The sequence below is a fragment of the Fundulus heteroclitus genome, chromosome 18 (genome assembly GCF_011125445.2).
Source record: "Fundulus heteroclitus isolate FHET01 chromosome 18, MU-UCD_Fhet_4.1, whole genome shotgun sequence".
NCBI classification, from domain to species: Eukaryota; Metazoa; Chordata; class Actinopteri; order Cyprinodontiformes; family Fundulidae; genus Fundulus; species Fundulus heteroclitus.
In genome coordinates this window covers 19,773,565-19,784,882 of record NC_046378.1, presented here as the reverse complement: position 1 = coordinate 19,784,882, position 11,318 = coordinate 19,773,565, and the positions used below count along the sequence as shown (strand labels likewise).

The 11,318-nt window shown below is 41.3% G+C and overlaps 2 protein-coding genes across 5 annotated transcripts; both read left to right on the top strand.

Moving 5' to 3' along the window:
- The first annotated feature begins 457 nt into the window (after window positions 1-457).
- On the top strand, window positions 458-10,689 carry tlcd5a (TLC domain containing 5a). 3 transcript variants are annotated; one of them, XM_012868021.3, is made up of 3 exons: window positions 458-764; window positions 7,755-7,958; window positions 8,862-10,689. In XM_012868021.3, exons 2-3 carry the CDS (start codon window positions 7,763-7,765, stop codon window positions 9,395-9,397), a joined length of 732 nt encoding a protein of 243 aa, XP_012723475.1. In that variant the 5' UTR covers window positions 458-764; window positions 7,755-7,762; the 3' UTR covers window positions 9,398-10,689. The 3 variants fall into 3 exon arrangements, with proteins under 3 accessions (XP_012723475.1, XP_012723477.1, XP_021174927.1); XM_012868023.3 differs by lacking the exon at window positions 458-764 and adding an exon at window positions 7,089-7,587; XM_021319252.2 differs by lacking the exon at window positions 458-764 and adding an exon at window positions 7,594-7,690.
- Window positions 1,233-3,883, top strand: LOC118556579. 2 transcript variants are annotated; one of them, XM_036149916.1, is made up of 4 exons: window positions 1,233-1,586; window positions 1,846-2,031; window positions 2,119-2,245; window positions 2,568-3,883. In XM_036149916.1, the coding sequence occupies exons 1-4, from the start codon at window positions 1,300-1,302 to the stop codon at window positions 3,747-3,749; spliced, it is 1,782 nt and encodes a 593-aa protein (XP_036005809.1). In that variant the 5' UTR covers window positions 1,233-1,299; the 3' UTR covers window positions 3,750-3,883. The 2 variants fall into 2 exon arrangements, with proteins under 2 accessions (XP_036005809.1, XP_036005810.1); XM_036149917.1 differs by having other exon boundaries at window positions 1,233-2,031.
- Window positions 10,690-11,318: the final 629 nt, after the last annotated feature.

Genomic DNA, 11,318 nt, shown 5'->3' with positions numbered 1-11,318 from the left:
ATATAATCTGCCAAATGTCCACCTAGACTTGATTAAAAGCCAGGGAAAAGAAATGTGTTTTTTTTTTTTTTTTTTTTTTTTTGCAAAGCTCAAGGTGTTGGGAGACACATCATCCTGAACACATCTCTGCTGTGAAACATGGTGATGTTTTGCTGGGAGGATGCTTTTCGTTGGCAGAAACAGGAGTTGTTGGGAAGATGATAGATAAAGCACATTTTCAGATTTTTATCTATAAAATAAAAAACGTATGTTAACCATGTATAATTCCCGGCCTGTTTCACTATAACGACGGAGTTGGTCTATACCATTAACTCCCTTTGAAATAATGACCGATTGTTTTTAAGTGGCTGCCGGTTTGAGTCGTAACTCCAGGCGGTGACCAGCAGGGGGCGCCGTAGCTCTGAATGATAATGAGACATCTTGGCATCGGGCCGTCAGGGGAGATGGGAAACGCTCCTTGTGTGGAGTATTTAATGAGGCCTTTATCGTCTTTATCGTCTTTCTCCGTGGTTCCAGGTTATCCACTCAGAGCACGTCCCTCGTATTATTTCGAGTTGCTAGAAGCGTTTACATTTACAGCACTCGGTGTGAGCCTTCCCTCCCCCCTGAGGAGCAAAGGATGCTGATGGAGGCTGCAGCCACCGGAGCAGCCCAGAAAAAGGACAACACGCTGCAGCCAGCCTGACACGCTCGTCTTTCCCTTCGGAAACGTCCCCGCAGGCTGAATGTAAACGCCCCCAGAGCGCCAGATGTTTACCGGCAAGGTAATGAGATTTCATGTCCGACGCGACCGTAGCCTGCTGCAGCCCGCTAGCTTGCTACCCGACCCGCGGTCCGGGTGTCAGGTTGGGTTGTGCGGCGTCCTGGCGACTGGTGGGAAAGCGCTGGTGCCGGTGCCTGTTGCTGTCCACCAGCAGAGGTTCCGTCTGCAAAACCGCTTACCGAGAAATCGAGAAAACAAAAAAAGGCACTTCGGTAGCTTCACCCGGTCGCCGAATCCGGGTTTCCTTTGGGTTGTCGTGGAAACGGTACGTTCGCCTCAAGCACCCCGGAAGTGGTCCCCAATGAATAGCTAAATCCCGGAGAACACAATGTTGTTTTTAATATGTATCTCCCCCCCAGTTTGCAATTACTTAATGGGTAATTTTTTTATTGCTTAAATACAACTTTAGAAAGCAGGTTTACTGCCTGAGGACATTTAAGGAAACCAGTGGGATTAGTAATAGTAATATAGGGTTATTCGCGAAGCCTTTGCGTGACGTCACGCGTGACGTCAGTGCGCTGACTGGTTGGCAAAACATGGCGGATAGTGTAAACAGGACGAACTCGAGCGGATATCTTATGCCTTTCTCCGCGTATGCGAACTCCCTCCCTTCAGATGCGAAAGAGAGATATAAGTTAAAGTTATTGTACAACGCTGGTACGTGTTCCTTGCCCGATCCATATAGTTTAACGGAACAATGGAGCAAAAATCCCGACGAGTGGCCGGACCTAACGTTTGGCGACATTTACCTATATCTGATCGATACGCCATCCATTTTCACCAAAGAATCGATGAAAGCCTACAAATCGTTGGAAGCATACAAGTAAGCAATAATACAGCTTTATTTTTGTTTACAATTTTTAATTTTGTTGAGAAAAATGTTATATTAACGTTTTACTTACGTGTAAAGGTGACGTTCTCTGTAAACAAAGATCACGTGATACATAGTGATAGTTTGTCGCTCTCTCTTTGTATTGTATGTCATATGTAAAGAAACTTAGAGGTTTTATAAATTACTGTGTAAAGAGCATTATTAAATAATGATTGATTCTTAAAATTATTCACTATTAATTTATTTGTAGGTATGTTTTAAGTGGCCATGTACAGGAGGTATTGTCACACCAAATTGATCCAAGCTGCCCCTACATTGCTCTGAAGACCAAGGTTACTCCATCCCAGAGAATACGAGACAAACCACATGAACCATGGGTTTATTTGGAGAAATCTAGTGGAACTGTCTACTGTGCACATTGTACATGCATGGCTGGGTAAATATTTTAATATCTACTGTGAAATTATGATCACTTTTTTTTAATCACAATTTCCTATTGATCAGCAATAACGAATCATTTCAGGCTTGGAGAAGTATGCAGCCATGTGGCGGCACTTTTGTTCAAAGTGGAGATGGCTGTAAAGATGGGACTGACCCAATCAAGCTCCACAAGTAAAGCCTGTCAGTGGAATAGCTCTTTTCGAAAAGAGGTAAGCAAATTGTAATATATATATATATATATATAAGCTTATATATATATATATATATATATATATATATATATATATATATATATATATATATATATATATATATATATATATATATATATATATATAAATAAATAAATAAATTAAAATTATAACTGTTATGAGTTTATTGATTCTTCTTTACTTTGTATTATAATAATTTTTCCTTGTTAATGCCATTTAATTCCTACTGTCTGAACTAACAGTTATTAATAAGACATATTTTACAAATATATTTTAAGAAATTGTGTTTAATATTATTACATTTATATTTTTTTTCTAGGTAACCCCAGCCACCATCTCTGGAATATTCAGTGAAATTAAAGGAAGACGTACTAAGGAAATAGATTCTGTTCATGCACATGGTACAGCCCAACTTCCTCCACAAAGTGTTCTGGATAGCCTTTATTCCATTGCACCCAATGCAGCTTTCTTCACCTCTGTTAACGTGTTGTCACCAATTGCAAACGCTGATCTTGTGGGGAGAGAGACAAAATACCCTCAACTTCTTTCAACGCTACAACAAGAATTTCAAGAAGATTCGATAACAGAACTTTGTGCTGAAGTGTTAAAGAACTATTCGGTGTCCTCTTCACAAGCCAGCAACTTGGAATATGCGACAAGGAACCAGTCTATCAGTCCACTGTGGTACCAACACCGGACAGGGAGGATTACTGCTTCCAAAGCCCATGATGTTCTCGTTAGACAACCAACAACCAATCCTGACACTCTTGTAAAGAGAATAGTAGGATACAAGGTGTATGACCTCTCCAAAAGTGCTGCTGTCAAGTGGGGAACTGAGACAGAAGATGAATGCAGACAAGCCTACAGTCTTCACCAGAAAGCAGGACATATAAATTTCACCTGTAGGTTATCAGGGTTTGTGATTGACCCAAACCATCCATTCCTCGGAGCCAGCCCTGATGGAGCTGTGAACTGTGATTGTTGTGGCAATGGAACTTTAGAAATCAAGTGTCCCTTTAAACATAGGAATGTTGCTGTTGAGGAAGCAGCCATCATAGATAAGGATTTTTGCCTTGATGCTACTCTACATCTTAAGGAAAACCATAGATACTACACCCAAGTTCAAATGCAGATGTTTTTAACAAAGAGTCAGTATTGTGACTTTGTAGTATTCACTAAGAGTGAGCCAGCAAGCATGTGTATTATTCGCATTACACTTGATGAAAAGTTCTGTGAAAACCTCATAAACAAATGTGAGAAGTTTATTGAAGACCATGTTGTCCATGAACTTATAACTCGTCAGTTAGAAAATGAATCTGTTGTCAACCAAGAACTGGATATTAATGGAAAAAAAACCTGGTGCATTTGTAATGAACCTGAATATGGACGAATGATTAAATGTGATGGTGAGTTATGTCCGTACGAATGGTTCCACTATAAATGTGTGAACATTCGACGAAAACCCCGTGGTCAGTGGTTTTGTGCAAGTTGTGAACCATGATGAGTCACTGAGAACAACATGAATCTATTGCAAACTGGATCTTTTGTTCAAATACCAGAATTGAAGGGCATTTTGAATTACTTGCATTTTTATTCACTTTGTAAATAAATTGAATACATGAATATTTAAAATAAGTTGTTTTTATTGTGAAATTTTGTTTTTAATTCCAGTTGTACACTTATATTGAATGGAAAAGAAAACTTAAAATACATGTAAAGGAAAAAAATACCATTTTAAATTCAGTTTAAAAATTTTACACACAGAAAATAGTTAAAATAAAATAATTTCAAACAAACGTCACTTCTTGAGTGAGAGAATTTTCTTATTTACATAACTAGTTTAGGTTGCAGGTTGCAGAGCGCAGAACAAATGGTAACTACACTGTCGGCATGTGGGACCATGTGCATTGTCATATTCGAACTCAAGATGTTAAAGTTCTTTAGTCTCTCTATAGCTCTCTCAACATGAATGCGCACATGAGCAATCCTGCGAGACAGTTCAACCTCTTTAGCAGATAATTGGGCCTTTCCCTTGGTAAATGAAGGTATAACAAGTGTTGCACCACGGTTGGCCAAGTCTTCTGAAATTAAAAACCCCCGATCTGCCAAAACCTGGTCACCATACTGAATGTTGTCCAGAAATCCACTTCTGAGTGTGATCACTTTGTCTGATGTTCTCCCACCAAATGCTTTTGATACAAAAGAAATGGCCCCTGTTGGTGTTATGGAAACCAAAAACTTTATGGTGTTATTATGTTTATAGTTAGACCATGTCTGTGCTCTAGCTGTTAGCTTACCAGGTCTCTGAATAAAGACTTCAAAACAGTCAATGATGCTGGAACACCTTGGGTATGAGACCTTGAATATGTGTGGCATATTTGCTATCAGGTACTCTCTCTCTGGCCACTGAATAAGGAAACAAAGTTTTCTAGCAAGTCTTGGAAGTCCTTGATTAAGAATGTCAGAAATTGTGGTCAGCGAAACATTAAACCGATAGGCTAGATCCTGATGCTGCAGATTTAACCTTAGCTTCATAAGAACACACAATAGAACACTCTTAGATGACATAACTCTGCTTGTAGGTAACACACATTCCACAAATGAAAGCAGCCACAAGAATATTGCCACGGATGGAATGCCAGTGTGAAATTGCAGCTTTCTATCACTTTCTATCACTTGTTGTTCTAAATGTTGCTTGTTTAATAAGGTTGACAAACGCAAATTTTCCTCTTGAAGTCGTCCTAACTCTGCATAGAGCTGCTGAGTTTCTTTCCGGAGGTCACAAATTTTCTGCACACAAGAATCATGAATTGATGTGGACGGCTCTGTAATAAATAAATAAATAAATAATGTTACATGAGAATCATAATATCACATCAAAGATCACACTTTTGTAAAGTACTGAATACAAATATTCTAATTTTAAAGAATCAAGGAAGAAAAGAAATTATTAACTGTGACAACCTGAAAAGTCTTTTTCTGGGGAAGCTGCTCTCTTTTCCTGCCTGGCCAGGTCTAAAAGAACTGATGCTGCCTCCACATGCTGCTTTCTGATTTCTCGCTTTTCTGCCCTTAGAAATCTGGACTGTCTTTGTCCACTATCTGTCTGTCTCCTTGCCTCATTATAGCCCAAGTTGATGGAGGGCACATAGTCTGGATTTGACAAGTCATTGCTCTTGGCACCTAAAATGTTGAATTGACATTTTACATTGGCACAAAACCAGTCATCATTAATTGCATTAATATAATTTAGTGGCATAGTCACTGATGAGAAAGGGGGCTCAGACAGAAAAAAAAAACCAAAAAAAAAAAAAAACGTACTGTCAGGGATGATTTTACCAGAAAAATAAATCTCGTATGCTTAATCTAACTAAATTAATAAACCAACCCTTCAATCCCATTCATAGTCATAGAGCTACATGTACTCATATTCAGTGTGGTCTTTATAGTTATTTTTAAAGCAATGATACGTTACAGATATGTTTAAGACACATCTTAAAAGAAAAAAACCTTACCTGTCACAAAATGCAGATGACAAACTCGGTCATGATCTGCCGGCTCCCACGGTTGACCATTCAATGTTCTCCGCTTTATCGCCGCGATCCAGAGCTTTCTTCTTTGATCTGGTTTCTTGGGAAACCGGTAAAAACTTTTATGATTGTGTTTGTTGTATCTATTAGTACAGCCGATCACGCAGCACGAAACAACCATGACTAATAACCGTAGTTGTTATCACCGCAGGCGGCCATTTCTTGTTTTTCTGCCAACCAGTTAGTCACGTGACAGATTTGTGACGTCACGGCGAATAAGCGTATAGTAATAGTAATAGTAATATCATCTTTATTGTCATTGAAACATACATTACAACGAAATTTATTCTCTGCTTTTAACCCATCAACCTTGGGGAGCAGGGTGAGCTTTATTGAAACGGGGTGAGCTAAAAGTAACGCAGAGGGACAGATTAACCTAACAGTCATGTTTTTGGGACTGTGGGATGAAGCAGGAGTACCCGGAGAGAACCCACGCGTGCACAGGGAGAACATGCAAACCTCATGGGATTTGAACCCACGCCCTTCTTGCTGCAAGGCAACCATGCTGACGATTGCATGGCTGCTGGCCTAAAATGATACATGCTATTATTATTTTTTTAAATACAAATAAAAATGTAAATAAGGGTGCGCATGTATGTTCAGGCCCCCCCGTTAACAGAACACCTTTTGTCAGAAGCAGCTTTTCATACAGACTGGGATATTCTGGCCTTTTTTTTTTTACAGAAACAAAGACTGTCTGCTGGGTTTAGCTCTTTGTTTGGGGCAGGAGTAGGGAAAGAAAGCCAGCCCCACTGCATGATGCTGCCAACGCCATGCTTCTCCAGGGGGCTCCTGTGTTGGGAGTGAGACGTCAGTGTTCCACCACAATCAGTATTTCGCCTGTGGACCAGAAACATGTGCTTTTGTCTGATCTGACTCGATCACCTTCGTTTAAGTTACATGTTTGCTGTGTCCCCTAAATGGCTTATGGAGAACTTAAAACTCAACCTTCGTATGGCTTTCTTTCAACATTTTCTGTCTTCTTACCATTCTTCCACGTATGCCAGATTTGGGGAGTGCTTGAGTAATAACCTTCCTGTTATCTTCCACCTGAGCTTTTTATGTCTTTTGCTCCTCCACAGTCGACAAAGGTCAGCAATGGAAAGCCTTTGCCAGAGAAGCAGCCAAGAAGCCAGTCTAAGCAGATGACCGAGGCTGTCCGAGGTGTGCAGTTGTGTTGTACTCTTTCCGTCTCTGAATGATGGATGAAACAGCGCTCTAGGAGATATTCACAATCTGGGATATTTTGAGGGTGAGGGTTTTACCCAGAAAGCCTCTTCAGATGAGAAAGCAACCTCAACTTTGACACTATTTGACTAGCCAGCATCTTGTTGTTGTCCGAACCAGACAGAAACGGTCTCTTTTGCGCCGGTCCGCTGTTTTTTCTTTTTGTCTCAAAGTTCCCATGTCATTTGCCAGCAGCCGATAGAGGGTGTGCTGTCCTCCTGGGATCCTGCCTGAGCCCAGTCGCCCGGTAACCTCTCTGCCAGTTTTGAAACCAGCTCCGAAGGCATCCAGAGTTTAGCGCACATCTTGTTCTCCTCCTCAGAGGGCGGTTCCTTCCGTCTCCAATGGTCTCACCTCCTAGCACAAACGTCACAGCAGAAGAAGGGACGTCCCCCTCACCCCATCAGACCCCCGGCCTGCCGACTATAGTACTATTATAGTTCAAGCAAAGGCTAATTGTTGGTCATTTACAAAGGCTGCACAGTCCGAGCCTTTCGGATGGCATTTCTGCCTCTCTCCGCTGTAAGCGATATTACAGGGGGCGACGTCGGCCTCCTTGCAGCCTTCTCTCCCTCCCTGAAGTGATTCAAAGGCGGGCCGAATGCTTATCTAGTTTTTCTTCAAGGTTTGTTTGGGTTTTTTTTTTTTTTTACCCCCCTCCGGCTTTTACCGCTCGGTTTTGTCTTCAGGGAGGACGATGGCGCCGCTCGTAGTGTTTGCCCTCCTCTGCCTGTGCTGCTGGGCATCTCTCTACTTCCTCTTGTGCGCCGTCAACGGCTCCAGGAGCCACGAGTGGAACTGTCGCCTCGTCACCTTGGTGCACGGCATCGTGGCGATTTGCATCACGGCGTACATAGGCTACGTGGACGGACCGTGGCCGTTCACCCACCCAGGTAGGAAAGAGATGTGATTTCAGGGTTCCCATGGGTCCTTGAAATCCTTGAAAGTTTGTGAATCTGAAAAAATTAATTCAAGGCCCTTGAAAGTTCTTGAAAACAGCCAAAAAAACACCTTGTCCTTGAAAGTCCTTGCATTTTTTTGTGGGGTTGAAAGTTCACACGGATGACGACTCGTGTCATTATTTTACTATCACACGATCTTTTAAAATTATGTTGATTCCGCAGACTTTTAATTTGCAAAAGTGCGTTCGCTCTTCTTCGTTAGTTGGTAGGCTACGGTTTAGGCCTACGTGCGTCCAATAGGTCACATTCACGCAGTGTTGCCAACTCAGCGACTTTGTCACTATATTTAGCGACTTTTCAGAGTCAAAGTCAAAAACTAGCTTAATCAAAGATGAAAGTAAGTGAAACAAATTGATATAATTCTGAACATCTCAATGCTGCACTTTTTTCTATAAAATTCCATGAAATGGTAGGCTAATGTACATCTTATATGTAATGTAGTATGGCATGGCCATGTACTGTGGATATAAATGTAGGCTATGAATATGATCAATATCAATGTAGGCTATAAATTAAGTCCACTTTCTTGCATTACTTCTGACCCAACAACTTCTATGCCGTTTAGTCTTTTATTGAATTTGCATTGAATTAAAATATGATAACCTATTCAGCGGTCACAGTAGGTAAATGCCGCCACATGTGGTCCTTGAATTTGAGGAAATTGGTCCTGGAAAGTCCTTGAAAGGTCCTTGAATTTGATGTTCACCAAAGTGTGGGAACCCTGTTATTTGCTTTTTGCAGGAATTTTAAAAGTGTTGCTTTTTTTTATTTTACTATATTGGTTTTCCAATTTTTTTTTTAAAGCTGAAGTCTGTTTGTGTTTGCTGATGCCAGGCACCAAGAACACCCCTCTACAAATAAGCGCCTTGGTGGTCAGTCTGGGCTACTTCGTCTTCGACATGGCCTGGTGCGTGTACTTCCGCACCGAGGGGCCCGTCATGCTGGCCCACCACACCATGAGCATCCTGGGCATCCTGCTGACCCTGTGGCTGGGCGAGTCGGGCATCGAGTCCTGCGCCGTTCTCTTCGGCAGCGAGGTCACCAACCCCCTGCTGCAGACGCGCTGGTTCCTCAAGCAGACGGGGCGCTACGAGACGGCGCTGGGGGACGCCGTGGACGTGCTGTTCGTGCTGCTGTTCGTGGCCATGCGCATCTTCGTGGGAGGCACAATGCTGTACTGTGAGCTGATCTCCCCGCGGCCCAGATTCTTCATCAAGTGCGGAGGGGTGGCCATGTACGCGCTGTCCTGGGCCTTCATGGTGGACATCGCCCGCTTCGCCGTGCGGAAGAGCAGGAGCTGGCACCGGCAGAGAGTCCGAAAGGAGGTGGCTGCTGCTGCAGCTAACGGTCACGATGGGAAGATGGACTGACTGGCACCCAGACGGCATCGGTTTACCTGACTTTATGTCAGCTTTTTACTTCTGGCACTGATCTCCAGCCTTCGGGGAAAATCAGCTTTCTAAATGGACAGATTTCTAAAAGCTTTTATTTTTTTTTCTTCCCTTAAACTGATTATAACCACGGCATCTTTTTTTGTGTAGGCTAATACATTTCCGTTTTGTAGGAACTTGGTATATTTCCCTTCTTGCACCTGAAGATTGTTACATCCAAGGTGCCAAAACATGTTTATAATGTGCGTGGAAAACCAAAGCACTTTTATAAAAATAAAAATAAAAACACGTGTTGGTTTCAGCTGCTGTGAGCTGTGGCCCAGTCTGGTGCGGTGGTGCTGCTCCAGAAGGAGAGTTTACAGCTTAGAAAGTGACGCAGGGGGTGTTGGCTCCACAGGTTTTTGTCAAAGAAAAACCATAATGCTGCTTTCTGTGCTTTTTTTTTTTAAATTGGATTTTCCCCTCGCTCTAAGAGGAACGCAGCGCTTATTTGATGGGATGTTGTACTTCAGTGGCTTTTTGTGTTAGCTAAAATGATCCCAAAATATATATATTAAAAGTTTCACTTTGTATTTTAAAAGCGTTATTTCAGTCTAATGTAGTTTAAAAAGAAAGCCCAGTGCAACTAATTGAGACAAAATGAATTTTGTAACAGTGTATTCCAATGAACTGGCTTCCACTGAGTGAGATAACTTCACTTCAGATTCTTTTTAGAGCACCTATGCAGTTGTTTTTTAGACATCCTGGCTCAGATTGCTGAGTGTCTGTAAGAGACAGCCTGCGTCCGCAAACACGAAGGGTGTGAGACAGAAGGTTTGGTCTTACTGCATCGCCCCACGCCACGGAAGGTACCAAGCCATCGACGTTCATGTTTCTGTTTAGACTGTTTTAATATCTGTATCAAGAGGAATATAAGGATTTGTTCTTCTGCTCAAGGTGGATTTTCGCAGCAGAAATCAGCCTGTTACAACAGCTGGTTTGTTTGCGTCCTGGTTATATCGCATATTATTATATTTTACAGACACTGCTTGTGCCTGACTGCCCCTGTCAAAAAAAAAAAAAAAAACTAAGAAAGTACAACAACAAAAGCCTTTCCTGTGCCTTATCTAAATCTACTGCCCTTTATTTGTCTTGTTTTATGTGTTGTTATTCTTTTCCTCTCGTGCTGTAGTCTAAACGCCAGACTGTAAAATGAAAATATTGGCGACTGGACTTTGTCATATGTCTTTGTAATCCGTATTTAAATTAATAATAATAATTATTAAAAAAAATACTTTTGTCTATGTTTCTATCTACAAAATTTCACCTAAGGCTAAATAATAAATCAGTGACTGATCCGCATCACATACTTACATGGACTGAAGTTACCGCAGCTTTCCACATGATGGCGCCATCCCCATCGCTATTGAATGACCAGGGAGGTAATATTCTCTGAAAGGCACAATGTGATGTCACATTTTTAAGTTTTTTGTTTTTTTTTAAGTGCATCGTGTTAAAACAGGCTAATCGGAGAGCAGGATTATTGTCTTCTGTTAAGGATAAATAAATAAAACATGCGCATTAAAGAGAAATGCATAAAGTCTATTGTTCATGATATACATTTAGTGCGGCAGTTTGGTGAAAACGGATCACAAATAGTTGAATATGTCAGATGGAGTCACCTATGCGGAAAAAGGCATGGCAAATAAAGTAAGGGATTTAGTAATTAGCACCCCCCCCCCCCAAAAAAAAACAAAACAAAAAAAAAACAACTTAAAATATAAAACTGCTTCACTTTGATCACTTTTATTTGAACATTTATAGCTAACAAAGCCTTCTCCTCAAGAATCTTTAGTCATTATGTGATTCCAGAATGAAATTTCTCACGAGGCAGACACCGGCTCAGAATGCACACAAATTA

Bases quoted from the DNA above. Each gene is read 5' to 3' on its own strand.
- LOC118556579 (XM_036149916.1), top strand. From the start codon at position 1,300: ATGGCGGATAGTGTAAACAGGACGAACTCGAGCGGATATCTTATGCCT. The intron at 1,587-1,845 runs GTAAGCAATAAT...ATTTATTTGTAG, and splicing joins AAATCGTTGGAAGCATACAA to GTATGTTTTAAGTGGCCATG. The intron at 2,246-2,567 runs GTAAGCAAATTG...TTTTTTTTCTAG, and splicing joins ATAGCTCTTTTCGAAAAGAG to GTAACCCCAGCCACCATCTC.
- tlcd5a (XM_012868021.3), top strand. From the start codon at position 7,763: ATGGCGCCGCTCGTAGTGTTTGCCCTCCTCTGCCTGTGCTGCTGGGCA. The intron at 7,959-8,861 runs GTAGGAAAGAGA...TGCTGATGCCAG, and splicing joins GTGGCCGTTCACCCACCCAG to GCACCAAGAACACCCCTCTA.